The sequence below is a fragment of the Ananas comosus genome, linkage group 14 (assembly GCF_001540865.1).
Source record: "Ananas comosus cultivar F153 linkage group 14, ASM154086v1, whole genome shotgun sequence".
Lineage (NCBI taxonomy): Eukaryota > Viridiplantae > Streptophyta > Magnoliopsida > Poales > Bromeliaceae > Ananas > Ananas comosus.
Window position 1 is genome coordinate 1,832,525 of NC_033634.1, and position 26,926 is coordinate 1,859,450.

Here is a 26,926-nt window from a genome sequence, read left to right on the forward strand (position 1 = left end):
TAGGCTAAAATATATTATATTTTAGTTTTTTAATGTATTTAATGGAGAAAATTATTGAGAATAATTTTGGTTAAAAAAATTTTTAAGCTTCCAATATTAAAAAAAGATAGGAAAAATCCTCAACTTTTATTTTTATTTAAATTTTTATACATAGTTATTTACTTGCCAAAATTTAAATAGAGCCACTAGATTTGGTAAAATCATCAAAAAATTTGATAAAATTCTCATTTTTCATACACTAAAATTAGTTAATTTTTTAAAAAACTAAAAGTTAATGGGTTGTCAACTAAAATAATAAAAGTTGAGGGAGCAGTTTCAAAATGGCATATAGTTGAGAGGGTCTCCATACATTTTTTTGCTTAAGGCATAGTTGAGGGCAAATAGGTCATTTTAAAAATTAACCCATCTTTAACCTTTTAATAACTATAGTAAAGTTAAGACAACTGACGGTAGGGGTATTGGTGATAATTTTAAGTGTTTACAGGGGTATATGTGATATTTTAAACTTTATAGGGGCATATATGATATTTTAAACTTTGGGAGGGGTATCTATGAAATTGCCCCATATATATATATATATATATATATATATATATATATATATTTTTTGACTGGGTGACCCGGACCCGAGTTAATTTCTCACCCACACCGAACGAGTCCACGTCCTCGTTCCCGTCACCACCCTGCCTCATCTCTCTCTCTCTCTCTCTCTCTCTCTCTCTCTCTCTCTTATATCCAACTCCCCAAAAAGAATAGCTACATCACCATGCCTCCTCTTCCCCACGCTCTCCTCTCCCCTTCTCCAACCCTCATCCTCTCCCCGAAGCCCCATCCGCACCATCGCCCCCTCCCTCTCCCCCTCCACGCCAGATGCTCTCTCCGCGCCGCGATTCCCACCGAGAGCCCCCCGGCGAGGGGAGGCCTCGCCATTACCAAGCTCTCCCCCGCCGAGCTCTCGAGGACGATCATGGAGCTCGCCTCCGCGGGCACGCTCTCCGCGCTCACCCCCGACGGGTGGCCCCTCGGCGTCGGCGCCCGCTTCGTCGCCGACGCGGGAGGCGCCCCTGTGCTGTGCTTGCACTCGCGCGACGGGTCGGTCGCGAGCGATGCGAGATCCAGCTTCCATGTTATGGTATCATTGACCATTGGGGTTCTCCCTTTTTTTTTTGCCTAAAGTTTGAATTTTTATGTGTTTTGGATTGGTAATTGCGTTAATTAGGTCTTTTTTTCTGCGAGTTTTGGGAAGTTGAGTGTCAATATTGGTAATACCCACGCTATTCCCCCCAACTACAAGTTTATCTCTGTGCATAGCAAATCCATAAGCTATGTTGGAGTTGAGCCATTCGAACTGATCCCCATTATTACTAACCAAGCACAATGGTTGTTAAAATATACATGCAATCCCTGAAATAGGAGTTTCAAACCAATACAGGGCCTTGGAGTTTGCTTCTGTTGTTTCATTTGATGTTTTATGTGTTTTTTTTTTTTTTGAATTTTATTCTTTATTTGCTTGGCGAGAACAGTTTGAGCAGAGTGGATCGAGGACGCCGCAATGTACACTTCTGGGTAACGTGGTTAAACCCAGTGACGAAATGCTTTTGAAGGTAAACTTTTTAATTTTCTTTCTCTACTGTTTTTGTCGCGGATATGTGAAGATTCATGTTTATTACTGCACTTTTCACCTGCAATTTATGAAATGCCTACACCTTCGAGGAATTGCATTGCATTTTGGCAGAAGCTTCGGACTAGATGGGAGAAGAAGTTCGGAGAAGAGATAGATGCAGACCTTTTACATTTGATCTCTGTCGAACGGATATTTCACAGGGAAGATTTCAAGGAGGTAGGGCGTAATTATTCGTGCTATTTCTTCTGCTTCTTTTATTTTCCGAAGCTTGAAGAGTGTGACAAGGGATATACTCTGAAATTGTAGTTGTTTGTTTCCCTTTTCCTGCCAACTTATTCAGTGAATGAATCCTTCAGCGGAGCTTATACAAATAGATCACAGACACTTCTACAGGGAGTATACGAGGATCAATTACTCTTACCCTTCACAAGGAGAGAAGATCATATGTGACACTTCTTTAAGCATAAGAATGAGATGTGCTAATTGCTATAAACCTGGGCCTTCCAAATAAATATTAGGTATAAACATAGAGAACTTATTTGTACTATGGACCATTTTGAGTTGGCTACCTAACATTTCAAAATTCTGATTTCACTATTTAAAATTTCAATTTGTTTGATTTGAATCAATGAACGACACTTTGACTCTAAAATTTGAATGCATCGTTTATTTTTACAGTTTAGTTAGTATACTTCATGCAATTCTCGTAACTATAAATTTACTAAAATAAATAACTAGATTAAAATTTGAAGTCAGAGTACTGTTAACTTAATCAAATCAAACAAATTAAAACGTTTGATAGTAAAATCAAAATTTTGAAATGTTTGGCAGCCGATTCAAAATGGTCTATAGTTCAGGTAAGTTCTTTACATTTTTGCCGAATAAATATTACTAATGGATCGAGTTTGAAGTTTGCAATTGTAGGTATTAAGATGGTCTCCTGCTTGTGGCATATAATCTTCAGTGCTAATCTTCCTGACATGCTAGGCATAAGTATTAAAACATATAGGTCGTCACAAAGTTGATCATGAGGTCAATTCAGTATTTATCTAGCTGTCGAGACTTTCATATTGTAGAATTAATTTGTCAGCACCATTCTACAAATGCGCGTATCTTCATCATATCTTCTAGCATCTGTAGATCAGCAAAGCGGACTGATGCTATGTTTTCTGGTGAATATGTGAGAACAAGTTCTTAAGTATTTGAGCCATTAAAAACCTCTCACGACCTTCCTTTTTTTTTTCCCCAAGGATGGGTTGTGGGTGGCACCATCAGAATACTTAAATGCAGAGCCTGATCCTCTTCGGAACTTTGCTGAAAAGATTGTGGACGAAATGAACTCCAGGCATGCGGAGGATGTCCAGCGGTTATGCAATGTCTACGTGGAGTCAGGCTTTCAGGTCGTACTCTTACACCCTTTCTTTTGAGATTCTCGAACTTTTCATTATATTACACACTGATGTAGCGTTTAAAATAGTCGCCAAGATTTTATTCAACTAAATTGATTTTTGCTGCGCTTAGTTACCGGAAAACTGGGTCATTGTTATTAAGCCAAAGATGAAAAGATGCATGGTTTAGTTAAAGAAACACACGATTGTTTTCTGCATAGCCTTACGATGCTTCGAAGTTAAAATTCTTGGTGCTAACTATGGCAGGTGATAGATGCGAAGATGATATGGGTAGATAGACTCGGGTTTGACCTGCATGTATGTTCTGAGAAAGGTGTATTTGCGGTCCGAATCCCCTTCCCTAGGGAAGTCGTGGACGAGAAGGGAGCGAAGTCGTCTTTCAATTTGATGGCTCATCTTGCATGGGAGGTTGACAAGAACTATGTCGCTCCCGACTTTGAGAAAGTAAATTCCTTAAAAATGATCAGATAAATGATTTTATTTCTCTATGTTCTTTTGTTGCCATTGTGTTAAAAAAAAATTCGTTGTTTCTACGGTGATCAGTGAAGCAATGTGATTTAATTTTTAGTTGTTTATCACATACGAAGTGGTTGTGCGATGATTAGAATATTTATAAATAAAAAGAATTTAATCAGGTTCATTGTCTCCAGTTGAAAAATCCTGCCTACCACTGTTCTTCAAATGCAGCTAAAGTAAGTATCCAACCTCTCATTTTGGTTTTGGTTTTGGTTTTGGTTTTGGTTTTGGGTTTGGTCCGAGGGTTTCTCGGGTTTTAGATCCGACAGTTTTCTGTTTCGGTTTCGAATACTTACTAAACCTTTGAAGCTACCAATATGATCTATATAATTACAGAGAATTAGTGTCATCATCATTTTTTTTCGATTTCTCAATATTTTGATTATCTTGGCATATGAGTTTTCTTGTGGTGGGCTCGCGTGGCCTGGAATGGACCAACTTGAAGAATTTGTCAAAGTTAGAATTACTGTTTCCATGGTACCTTAAAACCTAATCTTATAGGTGGCTAGTGTGGCGTCAAATTTATGTAATGCATTTACAAATTATTTGATTGCATGCAGTTGCAACTGTATTATAGTTGTAATTATATGCAAATTCAAATTCGGTATTTGATTTGATATATTTGAATTCAACTGTTACTGCAGTTAGAAATATACGAGAAAGTCTAATTGTAGCAGCTGGAGTGAGTAATTTTAACACTTTTTAAATAGAATATAATATTTTTTATATTGAAGATAATTTTACTATCATAGATATAAATTGATGAAATTTTATAAGTGCACTTTTCAACTATATACAACTAAATACATTATTTATAATTACGTTACTTTTTATTGCATCCAACCAAACAAATTTTTTGTAATTATAACTTTTATATTTTTTTAATTATATACATCTTCAACTTTATTATATTTTTTTAATAGAATTAATTTCATACAGTTCCCTGTAAATATAGTGAATAACAAATATATTTTTATAAAGTTTAATTTTTATTTGTTGTTCCTATAAAAGTTCTGATATTTTTAAATATTTCAATCTGGTTTGTTATCGTAAGAGAACTATTAGAAAACTGTTTATATTTTTAATTTTTACCATCGCCAATATATCTCTTCAAAAGCTATAGCGGTATAATATAAATGGATAAAATGTCAAAAATTAATTAGGTTTAAGTATTTAATCTATAGTTAACTAAATTTTTCTAACGAATTTTAAAGAAACTTATTTGAAAACATCAAAACTTTTACAGAAATAATATATAAAAAATAAATTTTATAAAAATATATTTATTATTCACTATATTTATAGAAACATATTATGAAATTAACCCTTTTTAAAAACTTCCAACCAAACGGTAGCTTTTAAATTGCGTGTTGATGGATCAAAGCTTTTTATATTACGTAGCGTCAATGTACGGATAATATACAGAGAGAGAACATTTTTAAAGGGACAACCTGTAGCACAATTTTGTCTATAATAATTAAATAATAATAATAATAATAATAATAATAAAATTTAATATGGTTTACTTAGCCAGTTTTCACGGCACGCGATGTCCAGTAATGTCCGTGTGGGGTCCACCATGGCCCAAATGGGCCCCACGCGATGTCCAGTAATGTCCGTGTGGGGTCCACCATGGCCCAAATAGGCCCCACAATGAAATTTGTAAAAAAAAAAAAAAATAGAGTTAATTTCGTAGAAATTTCTGCAAATATAATAAATGATAAATATATTCTTATAAAGTTCAACTTTCATATATTATTTCTACAAAAGTTTTGATATTTTAAAATATATTCCTCTGATTTGTTTCAGTTAGAGAATTATTTATATTTTCAGATTTACATGTCATCACATATATCCCTTCAAAAATCATAACAGTATAATATAAAAGAAATAAAAATATCAAAAACTAATTAACCAGGGTTAAATACTTAATCTATAGTTAAATAAAGATTATAACGGTAGAGACATATTTAAAACATTATGAGTTTTGCAAGGACAACATATAAAAATTAAATTTTATAGAAATATATTTATCATTCACTGTATTTACAGGAATCTGTATGAAATTAACTCCAATATATATATATATAGAATAATTATTGCATACTATGATGATCAAAAGACTTAGAACAAGGAAACAAGATATATTATATATTAACTATATATAATTCCAACCGTCCCTGCATGAGTTGGTTTATTTTACATACCATAATACTATATTGACAACTTCAACAGGAAAAATAGCTTAATTAAAAGTGTACAAACATTGCGATAAATTCTAGGGCAACTCCTCATCAACATGAACAGCCTTTGTGGGCACCATCTTATACACAAAGTCACCACTTTTTAGTGCTTGTTCTTCCTCTCCTTCTCCTCGGCTCTTCTTGCACTCGTAGTAGTAAATCACAACAGCAATCAATACATACATCCCCACCAACTCTCCAATAAAGGTGTAGAAGAACCCTAACACCAATACAGAAGCTGCACTAGAACTTGGACTGTACTTCAAAATCATGTTATTAATTGCGTATAGTGCACCAACGAGCAAAAAAGAAGCAAGAATAATAAGAAACCCTTTCATCTTCTTCTCCTTCGCGAGCTCCGCGGCCCGCTTGAAGGCTCCCGGGCCGTAGCAACCCGTCTCGACGACAGAAACTGCCATGCTCAAAGGCCACACGATAGATAAGTATAAAAGGAGGATGATTGCAAGCAGAAATAGAACAAGGACCAAGATGCTAAGCATTATGAGTGTATAAGAACCCAGCTTCTTGATGAACAAAGGGAATAGGGTTATGAGTATGAGGGGGAGAACACATAACAAGACCAAGAGTACGCCGAACAAGTGCGTTATGATCGGCCCTTTCATGTTGCGCTTCGTCTTGACGAGCAGTTCGCGGAGAGTCAGGAGCTCTCCCGAGCACGTGACGGCGACGGCGAAGAAGGTTATGATCCTAAGAAAGGAGTTGACGAGGAACGCGATTACGGTGTATATAATCAATTCGAAGAACAGCTCGTTGGCTTCCTTTTGTATCGCCGCGACGAGAAGGGAGTAGTCGGGGCTCGTCGGGTCGGTGTGGACTAGGGCTTTGGCCTTGAGAGCGATGTCGGCGGAGAGAGGTTGCATGGAGAAGAAGTTGCAAAGGATGAAGATGAAGTTGATGAGGGTGATGATGGTGAAGAGAGGGAGGAAGAGCCTTGTGTTCTTGGTGGGGAGGGTGAGGACTTGGTAGAGGAAATTGGAGGAACGGGACTTGGTTGAGGTGGCCATGGCCATGGAGAAGAGAAGAAGCACTTTTGCTATGAGGTTAATTCTCCTCTAACTAGGATCTTTTTTTTTTGTGTGTGGTGGTGAGGGGGGAGAAGGACTTATATATACATGGAAATTAAGGGGGGTTTAATACACTACATGAAAGTTGATTTGTTCAAAGTCAACATCTCGCGTTAAAAATATATAACAACAAAAAATTATCTCATCCTCCCATAGAATTATTTGATTGTATGCAGCTATAATTACACACAAATTTAAATTTTATATTTAGTTTGACACATTTAAATTCAACTACTACAGTTGAAACTATATAAGAAGCCATAACCGCAACAGTTAATTAGAGTGAGCAACTTTAAATAAAAAATAAGCTTAACTTCTAATCACTTTTTAAATATAATTTTTCTTTTACATTGAAGTTAATTAATTGCACTACTACTACAGATATAAAATAATAAAATTTTACAAATATATTTCTCAATTATTTATCACAAAATAAATTATTTATAATCACAGTATTTTTTTTTTTTTTATGTATAACTCCTCCGCCCATTCTGCGGAATATTCAAGGGTTTTTTTTTTTGTTTTTTTCACCTCTTGATTTCTCCGCCCCATTCTCCCATGGATTCTATCTTTTTCTTCTTTTTTTTTTTTCTTCTTTTTTTTTTGTGGGTACCCCCAAGCTTTTTAGAAGAATTTCCTGCTTAGGAAATGTCGTTCTCAAAGACCGGCCAGCCAAACCTTCATTAGCTGACTTGGGATTAATGGAAGAACTGAGCCACCAATAGAGACCAGACAGGTGCAGGAACCAAGCAAGATTTCCACCATTATAACTTCAGTATTTTCAACTGTACGCAATTTTTAATTAAACTGTATGTTTAATTATATCCAACTAAATTGTCTTTTAAAATGTGTGTTAGTAAATTAAAAGTTTTTACATTACAGAATATCAATAATATATATAGAATTGAGTTCTTATATTTTAAAAAACACCAAGTCGATGTTTGTAAGTTTTTAGTCTTTGGATGAAGATTTATAAAGTTGGGATAATAGTGGTTGCTAGGGTTGAGTGGGTGATTGATAGAATAATATAATCTAAGGAGTGAAATTGATCAAAGAAATAGATTTAAACAGTGAAAAACTTAATTATAAGCACCAAGTGCTTGTTGCTTTTAAAAATACGATAGCCAGACTCATATATATATATATATAGAGAGAGAGAGAGAGCTAGGCTGGAATACTATTGATAATAAAATATTCTTTTTATTATCAAGTTTTTAGCCCTTGAATGAGAAATTGTAAGATTAGAATGATATTAGTCCCTATTAGGGTTGAGTGGTCCTCCTAGGATTGAGTGGTTTCTACTAGGTTATAATATTTAATCCAATAGTTAGAAATGATGAAAAGAATTGATCCAAAGGTTAAAAACATAATAGCAAAAAAACTTTTTTGCTATCAATAATATTCTAGCCCAACTCATATATATATATATATATATATATATATATATATATATATATATAATATATAAGAGAGCAGAGAGAGAGAGAGACGAGAGAGAGAGAGAGAGAGAGAGAGAATTGGCTCCTATGTTTTAAAAGTGCCAAGTCATTTGTGCTTGTAAGTTTTTAGCTCTTGGATTAATAGATGTGCGGTTAGGATGATGTGGGTCCCTTGGTTGAGTGGGTGGTTGGTTGAATAGTATAATCTACGGGTGAAAATGATCAAAGCGCGTAGATCTAACGTTAAAAAATTCAAAGCACAAGTGTTTGGTACTTTTACGAGCACCATAGCGAGACTCTTATATATATATTATATATATTATTATTATATATAATAACGAGAGAGAGAGAGAGAGAGAGAGAGAGAGAGAGTGTGCTATCAATAGCATAAAGTGTTTAATGCTATTAAGTTTTTTTGTTGTTAGATCTATCGCTTTGACCATTTCAACCTGTTAAATTATATTATTCAACCAACCACCCACTCAATTCTAAAATTATTATCATCTTAACCGCACATCTTTTCATCCAAAAGTCGAAATCTAATAATATCAACGACTTGCTGTTATTAAATAATAATAATGATGAAGAAATTTAATGTGGTTTACTAAGTCAATTTTCCATTTCACGCAACGACTTGGAACGGCCGTGTGGGTTCCACAATGGCCTACAGGGCCCCACAACGCAAATGAGATCAAGGAGTAACAAATTTGCCCATTAGCTACGGTGAGTATATATATAAAATTATACTACTATACTATCGATGAAAGAATATATCATTAAAATAATAGTGGTTCTTAATTAGACTAATAATATTTATAGGGTTGAGTGGGTGATTGGCTGAATAGTATAATCTAACAGCTGAAAAAAAATTAAAAGATAAATCTAATGACAGAAAATTCGATAGTACAAAGAATTCGATACTATCGATAGTATAGTAAGTGAACTCTCTTTCTCTCTCTATATATATATACATACATATATTTTCCGAACATAATTGTTGGAAAATTATAGGGTTTGTATAAGAGAACAATCTAAACTTTTGTTTAATTATTAAAACTCGAATCAGTAAAATTGCTACTCATGGATTTTTATAAAAGAAAAAAACTTAAATTTAAGGAAATTCTTAAGGTTAGGGACTGCTTGAAATTATTTGACAAACTAGGGACTTTTGCGAAAACTAACTCAAAATAGAAGATTATTTAATGAAACGGGTCAGTATAAGCTCGCGCCCGCACCCGCTATGCGGAAAATTTTTCAGCCATCTCCACCGTCCATACCATCATTCTAATCGATCACCGCCCTTCCTTAAAGGATGGTAGAGATTGAAATCTCAGTGATCGGACGGTAGATCGCTCGTCTCCTGTGTTCGACTCTAAACCCTGCTTTGGCTCTTTCTTCCTCCACCCTCTCTCTCTCTTTCTCTCTCTCTCTCTCGCGCCACCACCTTCGCCGCCGCCGCCGCCGCCGGAAACCGGAGGAAGAGGTACTCTCTCTCTCTCTCTCTCTCTCTCTAAGACACCTACTCTTGTGCTATAATTGTTACCAGCGATCCTAAAACTGTTGTGCGGTGAATTGCGTGGATTTAGATCTCGTAGCATAGCAAATCCATCTTTTTTTTGTTTAAATCTCCAACAAATCTTAGACCTTTTTTTGATGAAGAGTTGTGTTTGAGTAGTGCTGTTAGGAGAAGCGAAATCTCCCAATAGCTTCTCTTCGTAGCAAAATCAGAGGCTTGGAATTGGAGCTTCTGCTTTGGGGCTTAAAAATATTATCTTTTTTCTACTCTCCGTCGCAGTAGAAGTTTCGTACTTTTCATAACTTTTTGTTGTCGAAGTACTCTGTAGAGGTGATTGTATCTCAAAAATAAGGTAAGGCCAAACAATGATGAGGTGTTGTTTTGGTAGTGCTATTAGGAGACGCACTTTATTTAGTTCCGCTAAACAGCTTCTCTGTACAGTAGATTTAGGCTAAATTTGGTAATGTGGCGGCTATAATTACTAGTTTTATATTATAGAAGAACTAAACATTTCAAAAGCACATTAAATTTCCTTTTTTATAATTTAAAATTGCAGTTGTAATCACTACCGGAGAAGCATAAGCATGTGGCTACATGCTTCTTCAGTGGTGGTTGCGACCGTAATTTTAAAGAATTAGAGGAGAAAAGATTGTAAGCGTTTTTAGAATTTTGTTTGAACTTCCTGTAGTATAAAAATGATACTTGTAGCCACCATATTACCAATCTAGACCTTAGAATCCCAAAGCTTTTGCTTTTGGACCTTTAAAACATAGTTCTGCTTTTCCATTAAGTAGAAGTTCCCAACTTTTTCGATTGGCAAACACTCTATTGGATTAGTAGAAGTGGTTGCAGTTGAAACCAGAAGCAAAAGATGGGCCAAAAAAGTCTTAAGTGGATCATCATGATCTGTATGCTTTCCTATCTTTTTTCCTTAACTTGGTTAACTCTCTTTATATCTCTATTATGACTCACTTCCTCTAACCATAAGCTCTCTGTTGTTTCCTTGTTCAACCTTCTAAATGTTTTTCTAGTTATTAACAATTTTTTTGGGGAGTTTCTGAAGTTGAAATATTTTGTTTTTGAAACATTTGTTCTGGAGTAGACAAAAGCTCTTTGTTTGAGAGCATAATCATAACCAAAATAAATGTAATGTCTTGGGAGATCCTTCACATACCCGGGAAGCCTCCTTCCTCCCTCGAACACTCTACAGGTATTTCTTTCTTCTCCCTCCTCTAATTTTTTGATCCTTTATAGTTCTTTATTAGGGTGTTTTATTTGATTAAGTTACTTTTTGTAGTCAATGTAGTAGCTGCAACAATCGAGCCAAAACTTGCGAATACGCTTGTGAGGTGAAAGCCTGCTTTCTATTTCTTTTGTTGCTTTTTAATTTGCTATTGTGTTGTGGTTGGGCGCATTGATTGATGGCATTTTCTTTTCATGGGTTCTTTTATGATGGGTACTGATTAATTTTTTTTCTTTTTGTTCATTAGGCAGTTGAATCAGATATGCCCACTCGAGGATCTTCGCCATGTGAAGCGAGTGCGGAGGATTAACTCCGAAGGTGTGGTACTCTAGAGAAAATATATGTAGTTGTTTAGTGCTTTTTGTTTGCAAATACTCTTGTTGCCTTTTTTCCGCTAGTTCAGTGGTATAACTTCCATCGAAGTTTTCCATGCCATAGCAACGGCCATGGTGCTGGCATGGATCAATCTACAAGCTGTTTAGAGGAGCACTTAGTTCAAAATAGGATTGACTGGTGAAAGAGGATTCATTTTTTTTTGATACATCTAACTTCTTTTAGAAATTCATATGGCTGGTTCACTCTTGTCATGGTATTAAGGCTGCAAATTTAGCTCAATCTTGTTGATATATCATATTTGTATGTACAAGTTTAGTTTAACCTTATTTAGTGATTAGCTGTTGGGAATAATGAAGTCAATGAATCTTCTACTTCTTACGGATCTATGTGGATTTACTCAATTAAGTACCCCACTCATGCTTTGGCATTCGTTGACTCATTTTACAGGGAAAGTTGGGTTATCGGTTATCTTATGTATTTCCCGAGAAAATGAAAATATTTTGGAGGTCATACCGAGTGATGTACTTGAGGTTGTAAACACCTATCAATTAAGACCTTTCATTGCGAAAGTAAGCAATCCTTCTTTCTTCTTTAACTTTTCTTTAGGTTTTTCCTTAATATAATCTTTTGGAGTTAAACTGGACCAGCACGAAAGGAAACCTTATTCCTATCAATAACTAGGATTGTACTGAGGGATCTATACCTTTGGTCATGATCTAAAACTATTAAAATATGTATAGAACACCTTTAACATACCTGTGTATATTAAAGATCTGACTTCTGGAACTACTTACCTGGTTACTGAAGGACAGAAGAGATCATTTTATTGCAATGATCTGACTACAGTTTTTGGTAATAGTTGAATCTTGTTTATATTAGTCATTTATTCAAGGTCAATTGGATTTAAATTTGCAAATTATTACAATTTGTCATGCTGGAAATTGCTTCCAGGTTGCCAAGTATGCTGCTATGTCAAAAGAAGAATGGGAAGAACAATGCAAGCTTTGGCCAACATCATACCATCCACCAAACAAGTATGACTTCACCATTTATGTATTTTAGCTTTGATCTATTATAAATCCTCCATTTATATATAACAGCTTTGATGTATTATAGATCCTTCATCTTGCTGCTGAATTATTTAATCTAAGTCTTTTCTGTTTACAGAAGTTAGATGTTCAATTCCCTAATTCATTGTTATTGTCATCATATTTTGAGCAGCCATTTAATATTTGTCTATTGGTCCTTGATTTGCTCTCATGTAACAGTCTAGATGGAGTTTCTGGATTTAGTGTGGAGGAGTCACAATCTATCTGCAATTACATGAAGATTGCTATTCAACTGACAAGGTTGAGCAATCCTGGTGATAAGGCATGTTTATGTAATGGTTCTTACTTCTTCTGCACTTACCAATATAAGTTCTGTCGATCAGTCATCAGATTCTTGTTTTATTTCCAAACTATACGAACATTAGAGTGCTGATTTTCTTATGCATTTTTTTTGGGTAAAATACAATCAATAGTCCTTGCAATGAATTGTCTAGGAACTCCTTGGTGAGTCCACTTTTCAACCTTAAAATTTTTGCATTTGACTGGAAGCCCATTCCATCAAAAATCATTACTAAGAATGAGAGAATTGTCACTCGCATTCATGAATGAATGATACTTGAACATGTTTGTTGAATTGAAGGACAACACCAATGAGCTTCCCTTATGCCCTCATATATAAATGCATATATATATATATATATATATATACTCACTACTGTTGTGGGTTCAACTGGGTTTTTTTATTTATTTTTGGTGTGTGTCTCAGGTTGTAAATGCTGCTGTTATAGTTGACTCATCGAGTAGTGAAATTATAGCCAAGGCTACTGATCAAACTGGCCTACCTCCTACATCCTTGCTTAAAATCTGCTCAAATCATCTAACTGTTGCTGGAGAAGCACATTCAGCTTCTTCGATGGCTGAGGAAAATAGGTTAGCAAAACAAGAAGTGCTTTGCCCTCTAAGGAACTGGCTTTCTCATTGCACTCATTCATTGAAGGGAGTTGCTTGTCTTAATCCTCGAGGTTGGATTGAACAGAGGCCATACGATCAAAAATTGGTGAACTATGGGAGCAACTTTTCGTGGCATCCCTTGAGGCATGCTACTCTAGTTGCGATTGAAAATGCTGCAGCAAGGGATAGGAAGCTATTTCCTAACTTAGGTTCTTTGGTGAATAACAGAGACTTAAATGGTGGTTTGGAGAATGATTCTAATAATGGTCCAGCAAAACGACTGAAGACAGACAAGTTAGAAGTAAGACTATCCCTTCACTTTTGTAATAATGTATTCATTTCATTATTCATAACTGGAGCAGATATTTACGAAACAAATGTAATGCATTGATTCTAGTAATCATCAACTGAACTCTAATTAAATTTGATTGCTTTTTATTTTATAAAATGGATATGGCATCTATTTACTTCATTTCAATTTCATTTTTAGGATAGGGGCAGGTTGGGAGAGGAAGCTTGTAGCAGTGATTCTTCCTCTGAAGCAATGCGGCCTTATCTATGCACTGGCTTTGATATTTACCTTGTTTGGGAGCCATGTACAATGTAAGTTCCCTATTATCTCTTTGGATATGTATGCACAACTCCTAGTCTCCACAATGCAGGTCCATGATGTTCCGTTTAGTCTCTATGTTGTATTTTTTCCTATTTTGAAACTTCTCATAGTTACAAACAAATGGCAGTAGTTGGAGAATATCTCGCACAATTTTTGATGTTGTTGGAGTATCTTCTTTGTTCTCTTTCTGCAAATGTTTTGCTTACTCTTAAGCAGCATCCCTATTTGTAGCTACACATTTTTGACTTGCATTTTGTCTCAATTTGTATTTTTTTTAATATTATATTTGTTGAAATGAAGGTGTGCCATGGCGCTTGTTCACCAAAGGATCCGGCGCGTCTTCTACGCCTCCCCGAATCCGAATGGCGGCGCATTGGACAGTGTCCACAGACTACATGGAGAGAAAAGCTTGAATCACCATTACTCAGTTTACAGGATTTTGATACCTGAAAATGCTCTCCATGAGTTGTGTTTTAATGAACCATGTAATAACTCCTCACCACAACAACAAATGTGAGCACGCAAAATTACTCTTGGGTTGTATTCTTTTCAATTATAATTCATCTCTCTAATGTGTATAACTATTTAGATGTTCCTTAATGACTAATTGCTTATTTTACTGAGACTATGTTTCTTCTTTATTTGATAATTGAATATTGAATATGAAAAAAGCTGCAAATGATTGAGGACCTGTTTGATGTTGAGGGCAATCCAATGCTAATAGATAGAGTGAAGTTGTAAAAAAATAATATAGAGATATGTTTTTGTATTTTTCGATAAAATTATAGAAGGTCTAATCGACTCATTATATTATATAATAATAATAATATGTTCTTTCTTTTTTTTTTACATTAAAGGAGGGTTTGGGGGGCCTATAGGGTGACAGGTGTCTCCCCTCCCCCCTCCTCCTTTACTCTCTCTCCCTATATATATATATATATATATATATATATATATATAGAGTTGAGCTAGAATNCTTCTCTCATCTTCTATAAACCCACAAAGAAGACCTCTCCGCGTGCACCCGTGCACAAGGTGCACTAAAATAACTCTCTCTCTCTTTTTTTCTCTCTGGTACGACACCCTAATGGTTCCAGCCGTACTACTCAAGAAAAGATAGCCACAATGCTTATTTATAATGCTCAACTTAAAATGTACCACAATCCTAATATATTTAGGATTCATACTTTAATTAATATCTAAATCTATCTTAATCAATCTCTAATAGATTTAAATATTAATCCTAATCTAGTTAGGTTTATCCTCTAATTAATATTTAAATCTTAATTTATCTCAAACAGATTTAAATATTAATTCTTATCCAAATAGGATTTAACTACAAATTTAACCAAATCCTAACATTCTCCACCTTAGTTTGATTTGTAATTTTCAACGGCTACGTCGAGCTCACCATGCAAGCTCCACCTTGAGCTTGTCTCCTCCGCTCGATGTCGCCGCATCCGTCGCTCCGTCTCTAGCAACTGCACATCCGCGAACTTTTGGAACCCAAACCGTCTTCGCTCCCGTTCTGGCTGTGCTCTCGTTCAGAACGTATAAGTTCCCACGCTTGTTCGCCTCGCATACGACCCGATCTCGTTTTCGGACCCTCATAGCTCCACCTGAAGCTGAAATATCGCAACCCTTCGAGTCCAATGCGCCTAACGAGATCAAATTCCGCTTCAATCCAGGAACGTGCCGCACACCTGTCAGCGTCCTCACGACCCCATCGTGCATTCGGATCTTTACCGTGCCGACTCCCAATACTTTGCACGCTGTCCCGTTCCCCATCAGCGCCTTTCCACCTTTGATCGCCTTATAGGTGGCAAAAGACTCATTCTCCCGGCATACGTGAAAAGAACACGCCGAATCGAGCACCCACGCGTCATCCGAAATTTTCGCACCTCCGGTCGCTGCATATAGCACATCAGAATCGAAGATCTCCGACTCTGCCGTCTGTGCCGTCGCTGATACCGTCTCGTCCTCGTTCACAACAGTTTTCTCCTTCTGTCACTTTAACTCCTTCAGATTATCCTGAAGTTTTCGACAATTGCGCTTTATATGCCCTTTCCTCTGACAGTAAAAGCACTCCACCTCATATAGCGGCTTATTCTGTCGATCTCCAGTCGTCGATATTCTCTCCTCATTCTTCGCAGTCACCACCAGTCCTACATCCTGACTTTGCGTGCCGGACTCCTGAGTCATCTTCCGCATCTCGTTTGAGAGAAGCGCCGCCATAACCGCCTCCACGCTTATGGACTCCTTGCCATAAAGCAACGTGGTCACCATATGCTCATATGTCGTCGGTAGCGAAGATAGTAGGATCAACGCCTTATCTTCGTCATCCAGATTGACTCCGATGCTGGTCAACTGGGCCACCGCCTTGTTGAACTCATTTAGATGATCATGTAGGCTCGCCGCTTCTTGCATCCGCAACGTAAACAGTCGCTGCTTCAGATACAATCTGTTCATCAGGGATTTGATCATGTACAGATCTTCCAATTTCTTTCATAATTTCGCCGGTGTCGTCTCGCCGGCTACATTGTAAAGAACCTCATCTGCTAATGATAGATGAAGCGTACTCAGCGCCTTCCGCTCCATCTTCGTCCATGCCGCATCCGTGACCTCCGCCGGCTTTGCTTCATTCCCGTTCAACGTCTCGTCTAACTCTTGCTGTACGAGGATTGCTCGTATTTTAATTTGCCATAATCCGAAATTGTTCTTGCCGTCGAACTTCTCGATTTTGAATTTCGTGGCCATCTCCGTCGATCTCTCCCGCAGATCGGTAACCTTCGGCTCTGATACCACTTGTTGGGAATCCGGTACTCGCCCCGGTACCGAATCTCGTGAATCCGCAACCCGCTTCGATACCGACTGCTGTGGATTTGGTACCGATTGTTGGGATTCCGCAACGGAAACGTCAAATCGGGTTTAAAAACTGATACAATCATAAAAGAGAAAAATATGCAGGTAAAATAAGATTCATTAAATAAGAGAAGATTACACCTGACTCCTCTTCTGCACAGAGTAGCTACAACCCGAGCCCTCTTTCTTGAATCTCTTTTACCCTTCTCTCGTCTTCTATAAACCCACAAAGAAGACCTCTCCGCGTGTGCACTAAAATAACTCTCTCTCTCTTTTTCTCTCTCTGGTACGACACCCCAATGGTTCCAGCCGTACTATTCAAAAAAAGATAGCCACAATGCCTATTTATAATGCTCAACTTAAAACATACCACAATCCTAATATATTTAGGATTCAAACTTTAATTAATATCTAAATCTATCTTAATCAATCTCTAATAGATTTATTTAAATATTAATCCTAATCGAGTTAGGTTTATCCTCTAATTAATATTTAAATCTTAATTTATCTTAAACAGATTTAAATATTAATTTTTATCTAAATAGGATTTAACTAGCTACAAATCTAACCAAATCCTAACATATATATATATATATATATATATATATATAAAAAGGAAGGTTGAATAGTACTTTTTTCTATAATAATTAAATAATAATAATGACGAAGAAATCTAATGTGGTTTACTAAGTCAAATTTCCGTGGCGCGCAACGACTTGGAACGGCCGTGTGGGGTCCACAATGGCCTACAGGGCCCCACAACGCAAATGAGATCAAGGAGTAACAAATTTGCCCATTAGCTACGGTGAGTATATATATAAAATTATATTACTATATACTATCGATGAAAGAATATATCCTTAGAATAATAATGATTCTCAATTAGAATAATAATATTTATAGGGTTGAGTGGGTGGTTTGTTGAATAGTATAATCTAACGGCTGAAAAAAATTAAAAGATAAATCTAACGGCAGAAAACTCGATAGTACAAATAGTTCGATACTATCGTAAGTGAACTTTCTTTTTCTCTCTCTATATATATACATATATATATTTTCCAAACATCATATTGTTGGAAAATTATAGGGTTTGTATAAGAGAACAATCTAAACTTTTGTTTAATTATTAAAACTCGATTCAGTAAAATTGCTACTCATGAATTTTTATAAAAGAAAAAAAACTTAAATTTAAGAAAATTCTTAAGGTTAGGAACTGTCTTAAAATTATTTGACAAACTAGGGACTTCTGCGAAAACTAACTCAAAACAGAAGATTGTTTAATGAAACGGGTCAGTATAAGCTCGCGCCCGTACCCGCTATGCGGAGAATTTTTGAGCCATCTCCACCGTCCATACCCATCATTCAAATAGATCACCGCCCTTCCTTAAAGGACGGTGGAGATTGAAATCTCAGTGATCGAACGGTAGATCGCCCGTCTCCTACGGTTCGACTCCAAACCCTGCTTTCGCTCTCTCTCTCTCTCTCTCTCTCTCGCGCGCGCGCGCGCCACCACCACCACCTCCGCCGCCGCCGCCGCCGCCGCCGCCGGAAACTTGAGGAAGAGGTAGTCTCTCTCTCTCTCTCTCTCTCTCTCTCTCTCTCTCTCTAAGACACCTACTCTTGTGCTACAATTATTACCAGCGATTCTAAAACTGTTGCGCGGTGAATTGCGTGGATTTAGATCTCGTAGTATAGCAAATACATCTTCTATTTTTTTGTTTAAATCTCCAATTAATCTTAGACCTGTTTTCGATGAAGAGTTGTGTTTGAGTAGTGCTGTTAGGAGAAGCGAAATCTCCCAATAGCTTCTCTTCGTAGCAAAATCAAAGGCTTGGAATTGGAGCTTCTGCTTTGGGGCTTAAAAATATTATCTTTTTTTCTACTCTCCGTCGCAGCAGAAGTTTCGTACTTTTCATAACTTTTTGTTGTCGAAGTACTCTGTAGAGGTGATTGTATCTCAAAAATAAGGTAAGGCCAAACAATGATGAGGTGTTGTTTTGGTAGTGCTATTAGGAGACGCACTTTATTTAATTCCACTAAACAGCTTCTCTGTACAGCAGATTTAGGCTAAATTTGGTAATGTGACGGCTAAAATCACTATTTTTATATTATAGAAGAACTAAACATTTCAAAAGCACATTAAATTTCCTTTTTTATACTTTAAAATTGCAGTCGTAATCACCACTGAAGAAGCATAAGCATGTGTTTACATGCTTCTCTAGTGATGGTTGCAACCATAATTTTAAAGGATTAGAGGAGGAAATATTGTAAGCGCTTTTAGATTTTTTGAACTTTCTGTAGTATAAAAATGATACTTGTAGCCACCATATTACCAAACTAAACCTTACAATCCCAGACCTTTTGCTTTTGGACCTTTAAAGCACAGTTCTGCTTTTCCGTTAAGTAGAAGTTCCCGACTTTTTCGATTGGCAAACACTTTATAAGATTAGTAGAAGTGGTTGCAGCTGAAACCAGAAGCAAAAGATGGGCCAAAAAAGTCCTAAGTGGATCATCATGATCTGTATGCTTTCCTTTCTTTTTTCCTTTATTTGGTTAACTCTCTTTATATCTCTCTCTTATTATGACTCACTTCCTCTAACCATAAGCGCTCTATTGTTTCTTTTGTTCAACCTTCTAAATATTTTTCTAGTTATTAAAATTCTTTTTGGGGAGTTTCTGAAGTTGAAATATTTTGTTTTTGAAATGTACTGTAGTAGACAAAAGTTCCTTGTTTGAGAGCATAACCAAAATAAATGTAATGTCTTGGGAGATCCTTCACATACCCGGGAAGCCTCCTTCCTCCCTCGAACACTCTACAGGTATTTCTTCCTTCTCCCTCCTCTAATTTTTTGATCCTTTATTGTAGTTCTTTATTAGGGTGTTTTATTTGATTAAGTTACTTCTTGTAGTCAATGCAGTAGCTGCAACAATCGAGCCAAAACTTGCCAATACACTTGTGAGGTGAAAGCCTGCTTTCTATTTCTTTTGTTGCTTTTTAATTTGCTAATGTGTTGTGGTTGGGCGCACTGATTGTTGGCATTTTCTTTTCATGGGTTCTTTTGTGATGGGTACTGAGTTATTTTTTTTCTTTTTGTTAATTAGGCAGTTGAATCAGATATGCCCGCTCGAGGATCTTCGCCATGTGAAGCGAGTGCGGAGGATTAACTCCGAAGGTGAGGTACTCTAGAGAAAATATATATAGTTGGTTAGTGCTTTTTGTTTACAAATACTCTTGTTGCCTTTTTTCTGCTAGTTCAGTGGTATAACTTCTATCGAAGTTTTCCATGCCATAGCATCGGCCATGGTGCTGGCATGGATCAATCTGCAAGCTGTTTAGAGGAGCACTTAGTTCAAAATAGGATTGACTGGTGAAAGAGGATTCACTTTTTTTGATACATCTAACTTCTTTTAGAAATTCATATGGCTGGTTCACTCTTGTCATGGTATTAAGGCTGCAATTTTATAGGCTCAATCTTGTTGATATATCATATATGTATGTACAAATTTAGTTTAACCTTATTTAGTGATTAGCTATTGGGAATAACAAAGTCAATGAATCTTCTACTTCTTACGGATCTATGTGGATGCAATTTAGTCAATTAAGTACCCCACTCATGCTTTGGCATTCGTTGACTCATTTTACAGGGAAAGTTGAGTTATCGGTTATCTTATGTATTTCCCGAGAAAATGAAAATGTTTTGGAGGTCGTACCGAGTGATGTACTTGAGGTTGTTAACACCTATCAATTAAGACCTTTCACTGTGAAAGTAAGCAATCCTTCTTTCTTCTTTAGCTTTTCTTTAGTTTTTTTCTTTAATATAATCTTTTGGAGTTAAAACTGGACCAGCACGAAAGGAACTTTATTCCTATCAATAACTAGGATTGTACTTGGGGATCTATACCTTTGGTCATGATCTAAAACTATTAAAATATGTATGGAACACCTTTAACATACCTATGTATATTAAAGATCTGACTTCTGGAATTACTTACCTGGTTACTGAAGGACAGAAAAGATCATTTTATTGCAATGATCTGACTACAGTTTTTGGTAGTCGGTGAATCTTGTTTATATTAGTCTTTTATCCAAGGTCAATTGGATTTAAATTTGCAAATTATTACAATTTGTCATGCTAGAAATTGCTTCCAGGTTGCCAAGTATGCTGCTATGTCAAAAGAAGAATGGGAAGAACAATGCAAGCTTTGGCCAACATCATACCATCCACCAAACAAGTATGACTTCACCATTTATGTATATATTAGCTTTGATCTATTATAAAACTACATTTATATATAACATCTTTGATGTATTATAGATCCTTCATCTTGCTGCTAAATTAGTTAGTCTTTTCTGTTTACAGAAGTTAGATGTTCAATTCCCTAATTCATTGTTATTATCATCATATTTTGAGCAGCCATTTAATATTTGTCTAATGGTCCTTGATTTACTCTCATGTAACAGTCTAGATAGAGTTTCTGGATTTAGTGTGGAGGATTCACAATCTATCTGCAATTACATGAAGATTGCTATTCAACTGACAAGGTTGAGCAATCCTAGTGATAAGGCATGTTTATGTAATGGTTCTTACTTCTTTTACACTCACCAATATAAGTACTGTCGATCAGTCATCAGATTCTTGTTTTATTTCCAAACTATACGAACATTAGAGTGCTGATTTTCTTATGCATTTTTTGGGGGTAAATTACAATCAATAGCCCTTGCAATGAATTGTCCCGGAACTCCTTGGTGAGTCCACTTTTCAACCTTAAAATTTTTGCATTTGACTGGAAGCCCATTCCATCAAAAACCAGTACTAAGAATGAGAGAATTGTCACTCACATTCATGAATGAATGATACTTGAACATGTTTGTTGAATTGAAGGACAACACCAATGAGCTTCCCTTGTGCCCTCAAATATGAATGCATATATATATATATATATATATATATATATATATATATATATGTTGTGTGTTCAGCTGGGTTTTTTTATTTATTTTGGTGTGTGTCTCAGGTTGTAAATGCTGCTGTTATAGTTGACTCATCGAGTAGTGAAATTATAGCCAAGGCTACTGATCAAACTGGCCTACCTCCTACATCCTTGCTTAAAATCTGCTCAAATCATCTAACTGTTGCTGGAGAAGCACATTCGGCTTCTTCGATGGCTGAGGAAAATGGGTTAGCAAAACAAGAAGCGCTTTGCCCTCCAAGGAACTGGCTTTCTCCTTGCACTCATTCATTGAAGGGAGTTGCTTGTCTTAATCCTCGAGGTTGGATTGAACAGAGGCCATACGATCAAAAATTGGTGAACTGTGGGAGCAACTTTTCGTGGCATCCCTTGAAGCATGCTACTCTAGTTGCGATTGAAAATGCTGCAGCAAGGGATAGGAAGCTATTTCCTAACTTAGGTTCTTTGGTGAATAACAGAGACTTAAATGGTGGTTTGGAGAATGATTCTAATAATGGTCCAGCAAAACGACTGAAGACAGACAAGTTAGAAGTAAGACTACCCCCTTCACTTTTGTAATAATGTATTCATTTCATTATTCATAACTCGAGCAGATATTTACGAAACAAATGTAATGCATTGATTCTAGTAATCATCAACTGAACTCTAATTAAATTTGATTGCCTTTTATTTTATAAAATGGATATGGCATCTATTTACTTCATTTCAATTTCATTTTAGGATAGGGGCAGGTTGGGAGAGGAAGCTTGTAGCAGTGATTCTTCCTCTGAAGCAATGCGGCCTTATCTATGCACTGGCTTTGATATCTACCTTGTTTGGGAGCCATGTACAATGTAAGTTCCCCATTATCTCTTTGAATATGTATGCACAACTCCTAGTCTCCACAATGCAGGTCCATGATGTTCCGTTTAGTCTCTATGTTGTATTTTTTCCTATTTTGAAACTTCTCATAGTTACAAACAAATGCAGTAGTTGGATCTCTCACAATTTTTGATGTAGTTGGAGTATCTTCTTTGTTCTCTTTCTGCAAATGTTTTGCTTACTCTTAAGCAGCATCCCTATTTGTAGCTACACATTTTCCACTTGCATTTTGTCTCAATTTGTATTTTTTTTAATATTTATATTTGTTGAAATGAAGGTGTGCCATGGCGCTTGTTCACCAAAGGATCCGGCGCGTCTTCTACGCCTCCCCGAATCCGAATGGCGGCGCATTGGACAGTGTCCACAGACTACATGGAGAGAAAAGCTTGAATCACCATTACTCAGTTTACAGGATTTTGATACCTGAAAATGCTCTTCATGAGTTATGCTTTAATGAACCATGTAATAACTCCTCACCACAACAACAAATGTGAGCACCCAAAATTACTCTTGGGTTGTATTCTTTTCAATTATAATTCATCTCTCTAATGTGTATAACTATTTAGATGTTCCTTAATGACTAATTGCTTATTTTACTGAGAGTATGTTTCTTCTTTATTTGATAATTGAATATTGAATATGAAAAAAGCTGCAAATGATTGAGGACCTGTTTGATGTTGAGGGCAATCCAATGCTAATAGATGGAGTGAAGTTGTAAAAAATTAGGGAAAACTTCAAAAATCCCCGCTGTGGTTTCGTAGTTTCTCACTTTGCCCTCCTGTGGTTTAAAATGTATCAATTTGTCCCCCTGTGGTTTTTCTTTGCTCTTTTTCTTATCAATTTCATTTTTTTTTTTTCTTAAATCAGTGATAAAGTTAAAATTAAAGGGTACTAAAGTGAATATTTGATAAATCTAGATGGGTATCTGAAGTTTTTTGTATATAATTTAATAAAATATTAACGAAAAAACTACCGAAAAGATAAAAACGAAACCACAGGAGACAATTTGATACATTTTAAACCACAGGGGTCAAAATGAGAAACTACGAAACCACGGGGAGTTTTTGAAGTTTTCCCGATTAATAATATAGAGATATATTTTTGTTTTTTTCGATAAAATTATAGAAGGTCTAATCGACTCATTATATTATATAATAATAATTATATAAGGCTCAGTTATATATTATATAAAAAACGAATCTACTATATTCAATCGTCGAGATTATCTAAAATTTGCTGCACCTGGTGTATCCGTACTATCAAACTATTATTTAATTGGCGACATCAAGTAATCTCGATAATCAATGATTAAGAAAAAATCATGATTTTCTAAATATGGAATATATTTAATATAGGTTGCAGCATTTATAATAGTTATCTAAAAGAGTGTAGTGTGTACTCGTACACCCGGTGCATGCAATTATTATTTGTTCGGATACTATTTTATTTGTAGTACCCGTGGAACGGTGGAAGCAACACATCCAAGCGGAGGCGATGGCGCTTCATCCCTTCCCAACCCCATCCGCTACAACCCCGTTCGTACGCCTCTGCTCCGACCCCTTCTCCCTCCTCCCGATCCGAATCCCCTCAAACCCTAACCCTAACCCTAGGTCTCCTTCCTCTAGCTCCCTCAAACGGATCCTTTCCCTCTCCTCCTCCTCCTCCTCCTCCGTCCTCCGCCGCCCCCGCCCCCGCCCCGTCCTCCTCCTCCTCTTCGAGATGGTGCTGGTGTTGCTGCCCCCGCCCCCGCCCCCGCTTCGTCCGCGCCGCATCGCGCCTCTGCGAGACCGAGGGTTTCGCCCCCGCACTCGACGCGGGGTCGGTCGCCATAAGGGAGTTCGTGACGGAGGAGGAGCTGTGGGCCGCGGTGCGCCTCCGCATCCGCACCTTCTACGAGTTCAACGAATCGTGCGGGGTCGAGGTGAGCCCGGTCGCAATCCGAGTACGGATCCTTTGGAATTACTTAGTTTTAAATCTGCTTCATTCATGATCCACTGATGCATTTTTACTTCCTACATTAGCTTAGTATCACGTATGTTTCCAATAAATTTATCTACTTGTGTACATTCCCTTGTGAATATCATTTGAAAAGCACGTTTTTTTTTCATTATTATTCATGCAAAATCTGAATTTTGATTTATATCCTATTCAAGGCCAACTGGCCCTCCCTGTATTGGATGGTATCCATATCATATCTAAAATAGTGGTATTTTTCCAAAAGAAGATGAAATTTTGAAGGGCATATATGCAATTTCAAAATTTGCAGGGAAATAGAAGTAAGATATCTAGTTTTGTAGGGAGTATTTATGTAAAAACCTGAAATTTAATGGGCGTATGCGCAATTAGCAAACACGGGTATATATGTGAAATATGAACTTTTGCGCGGGTATCTATGTAAAATATGTCCAGATGAATACTTTCTCATATGGCATAAGACAATTTGGCGAATGTGTCGTTATGGGGCCGCATAACCGCGCTTTCACTGTTTGTAGTTGTTGCTTTGTGTTTTCCCTTCAGAATTTTGAAGTTCTTAACCCACAAAAGAATGACTTGTTCTTTTACTTTGCTGTAACTCTTGAATCACCAACGGTTGCCGTCGTATCTATTATTCATTTATGGTACCCATTTGTTGTCAAGTTTTGCTAGGATCACAGAAAGTATCTAGCGGAGCGGGAGTTTGAAGCATTGAAGGATCGGATTTCTGGGAAAAGAATAGGATTTAAAAGAGTTTCTTGTATAAATGCCACACTTCCATTATCACCATCCTTGGCCTCAGCAAATGAGCTGTGTTCCGTATGTAAGGTACATGGAATTATTCACTAATATATATTCGAGATCTTTCCAATGTTAAGAGCTTGTGCTATTTGGGTTTGATATGCTTGCAAATATTTGGTATTACTCTTGTTATTTTTTTAGCATTAGATTGACTAGGTCATACTTAATCATATACAAGACAAGACAATTTCTACATAGTTCAGGTTTTCCAGGATGTCATGCTTTTTCAAAATGTGTTGTCTTTATGAATAAGCAGATTCGGCTGTTGCCTTACAGCTTGCCTTTTCGATTCTTACAATGCTTAGCTATTCGTTGTTCGTTTTCCTTCGACAGTTGCTTTAGAACTTCGAACTATCAATTCTTCGATCCTTCATTTAAGCCTCAATGGCATCTGGCGTTAACTGTTATCTTACATTCCATCACTCTGTTAAATTTTGTAAATTAAGGACTGTTATATCTGCAGTTCTCTGAGAATGGAGAAGGGAGAGTCGTGGTCGGGTCTTTAGATCTTAATCAGTGTCTCCGGCTGGCGGATGAATTGACCGGGAAGAGACCTGAGGTACGTTTACATTTTTCACTCTATTACTATGGTGTAAAACTACAGAAACATGTTTTTTTGTGCATTTCCTTCTTCGGAATGTTAGTTTCAATTTTCAAAACTATGTGACGTTAATCGACATTAACAGGTTAGTGGATCCAACCTCACAAGGGCATACCTAAGCAACGTATGTGTTGCCAAGGAGCTCCAGAGACATGGCTTGGGCTATGCATTAGTTGCTAAGTCTAAGAAAGTCGCTCGTGAATGGGGTAATTATTTTTTAATTTTTTTTCTACTTGTACTATAACTTTGTAAGTTTAATTCATGCTACCCAATTGTTTGACATCATGTAGAACTTCGACAAGACTTATTCTGATATTATACTCAGGTTATAGGAAGTTGTCATGCTGGTATTATACGCAGGTTGCTATCAAATCGAAACTCATCTTCAAAATGTGTAAACGAATTTCCAGGTATTACCGATTTATACGTCCATGTTGCTGTCGACAACGAAGCGGCCCAGAAGCTATACGAGAAGAGCGGTTTTGTTTACGAAAACGAGGAACCTGCTTGGCAGGCTAGGTTTCTAGGTCGGCCCCGACGGTTTCTTCTTTGGGCTGATCTGCAAAAATAGGCTTGTGAGTTAAATAAATCTTCATTTCCATTTTTTTTTTAACTTGATTCCTCGCAATGTGTAAAATCTGATCTCAAAGCTCAGCTGCCACACCTTTCTTTTGTGATTAATGTTGTAATTGTTGTAATTCTTGTTAACAAAGTATATGCTGTTTCAGCTTACAGGTGTATCATTTGTAAGCTGTAAATATTCAATTTATAGACTCAGTTGCTTCAATGTTGTCGATCGTTGATCTGAATGTCCTATCATCCAAAACGAGTC

The 26,926-nt window shown here is 36.6% G+C and overlaps 5 protein-coding genes across 14 annotated transcripts; 4 read left to right on the forward strand and 1 right to left on the reverse strand.

Moving 5' to 3' along the window:
- LOC109720784 (glutamyl-tRNA reductase-binding protein, chloroplastic) lies at positions 698-3,678 on the forward strand. The gene is made up of 6 exons (XM_020248097.1): positions 698-712; positions 757-1,132; positions 1,524-1,604; positions 1,736-1,840; positions 2,875-3,024; positions 3,280-3,678. Exons 2-6 carry the CDS (start codon positions 767-769, stop codon positions 3,502-3,504), a joined length of 927 nt encoding a protein of 308 aa, XP_020103686.1. The 5' UTR covers positions 698-712; positions 757-766; the 3' UTR covers positions 3,505-3,678.
- Positions 5,637-6,889, reverse strand: LOC109720064. The gene has a single exon (XM_020246943.1). The coding sequence runs from the start codon at positions 6,821-6,823 to the stop codon at positions 5,828-5,830; it is 996 nt and encodes a 331-aa protein (XP_020102532.1). The 5' UTR covers positions 6,824-6,889; the 3' UTR covers positions 5,637-5,827.
- LOC109720433 (probable inactive tRNA-specific adenosine deaminase-like protein 3) lies at positions 9,678-14,652 on the forward strand. Of its 6 annotated transcripts, none has more exons than XM_020247546.1 (11): positions 9,681-9,799; positions 10,935-11,042; positions 11,130-11,181; positions 11,323-11,393; positions 11,859-11,980; positions 12,363-12,445; positions 12,680-12,782; positions 13,227-13,555; positions 13,640-13,712; positions 13,902-14,014; positions 14,325-14,652. In XM_020247546.1, the coding sequence occupies exons 2-11, from the start codon at positions 10,982-10,984 to the stop codon at positions 14,539-14,541; spliced, it is 1,224 nt and encodes a 407-aa protein (XP_020103135.1). In that variant the 5' UTR covers positions 9,681-9,799; positions 10,935-10,981; the 3' UTR covers positions 14,542-14,652. The 6 variants fall into 6 exon arrangements, 5 of the variants coding, with proteins under 5 accessions (XP_020103135.1, XP_020103136.1, XP_020103137.1 ...); XM_020247548.1 differs by having other exon boundaries at positions 9,683-9,799; positions 13,227-13,390; XR_002218921.1 differs by having other exon boundaries at positions 9,678-9,799; positions 13,227-13,712; positions 13,907-14,014; positions 14,325-14,465.
- Positions 19,599-23,320, forward strand: LOC109720432 (probable inactive tRNA-specific adenosine deaminase-like protein 3). 4 transcript variants are annotated; one of them, XM_020247541.1, is made up of 9 exons: positions 19,599-19,705; positions 19,796-19,847; positions 19,989-20,059; positions 20,532-20,653; positions 21,037-21,119; positions 21,349-21,451; positions 21,903-22,388; positions 22,578-22,690; positions 22,996-23,320. In XM_020247541.1, the coding sequence occupies exons 1-9, from the start codon at positions 19,645-19,647 to the stop codon at positions 23,210-23,212; spliced, it is 1,308 nt and encodes a 435-aa protein (XP_020103130.1). In that variant the 5' UTR covers positions 19,599-19,644; the 3' UTR covers positions 23,213-23,320. The 4 variants fall into 4 exon arrangements, 3 of the variants coding, with proteins under 3 accessions (XP_020103130.1, XP_020103132.1, XP_020103131.1); XR_002218920.1 differs by having other exon boundaries at positions 19,601-19,705; positions 22,583-22,690; positions 22,996-23,136; XM_020247542.1 differs by having other exon boundaries at positions 19,621-19,705; positions 19,805-19,847.
- Positions 24,187-26,881, forward strand: LOC109720557. Of its 2 annotated transcripts, none has more exons than XM_020247762.1 (6): positions 24,187-24,397; positions 24,465-24,660; positions 25,365-25,520; positions 25,957-26,052; positions 26,180-26,300; positions 26,505-26,881. In XM_020247762.1, the coding sequence occupies exons 1-6, from the start codon at positions 24,213-24,215 to the stop codon at positions 26,663-26,665; spliced, it is 915 nt and encodes a 304-aa protein (XP_020103351.1). In that variant the 5' UTR covers positions 24,187-24,212; the 3' UTR covers positions 26,666-26,881. The 2 variants fall into 2 exon arrangements, with proteins under 2 accessions (XP_020103351.1, XP_020103352.1); XM_020247763.1 differs by having other exon boundaries at positions 24,188-24,397; positions 24,465-24,639.

Bases quoted from the DNA above. Each gene is read 5' to 3' on its own strand.
- LOC109720784 (XM_020248097.1), top strand. From the start codon at position 767: ATGCCTCCTCTTCCCCACGCTCTCCTCTCCCCTTCTCCAACCCTCATC. The intron at 1,605-1,735 runs GTAAACTTTTTA...GCATTTTGGCAG, and splicing joins GTGACGAAATGCTTTTGAAG to AAGCTTCGGACTAGATGGGA. The intron at 3,025-3,279 runs GTCGTACTCTTA...TAACTATGGCAG, and splicing joins ACGTGGAGTCAGGCTTTCAG to GTGATAGATGCGAAGATGAT.
- LOC109720064 (XM_020246943.1), bottom strand. From the start codon at position 6,823: ATGGCCATGGCCACCTCAACCAAGTCCCGTTCCTCCAATTTCCTCTAC.
- LOC109720433 (XM_020247545.1), top strand. From the start codon at position 10,982: ATGTCTTGGGAGATCCTTCACATACCCGGGAAGCCTCCTTCCTCCCTC. The intron at 11,043-11,129 runs GTATTTCTTTCT...TACTTTTTGTAG, and splicing joins CTCCCTCGAACACTCTACAG to TCAATGTAGTAGCTGCAACA. The intron at 12,783-13,226 runs GCATGTTTATGT...TGTGTGTCTCAG, and splicing joins TGAGCAATCCTGGTGATAAG to GTTGTAAATGCTGCTGTTAT.
- LOC109720432 (XM_020247541.1), top strand. From the start codon at position 19,645: ATGTCTTGGGAGATCCTTCACATACCCGGGAAGCCTCCTTCCTCCCTC. The intron at 19,706-19,795 runs GTATTTCTTCCT...TACTTCTTGTAG, and splicing joins CTCCCTCGAACACTCTACAG to TCAATGCAGTAGCTGCAACA. The intron at 19,848-19,988 runs GTGAAAGCCTGC...TTTGTTAATTAG, and splicing joins CTTGCCAATACACTTGTGAG to GCAGTTGAATCAGATATGCC.
- LOC109720557 (XM_020247762.1), top strand. From the start codon at position 24,213: ATGGCGCTTCATCCCTTCCCAACCCCATCCGCTACAACCCCGTTCGTA. The intron at 25,521-25,956 runs GTACATGGAATT...TTATATCTGCAG, and splicing joins AGCTGTGTTCCGTATGTAAG to TTCTCTGAGAATGGAGAAGG. The intron at 26,053-26,179 runs GTACGTTTACAT...CGACATTAACAG, and splicing joins TGACCGGGAAGAGACCTGAG to GTTAGTGGATCCAACCTCAC.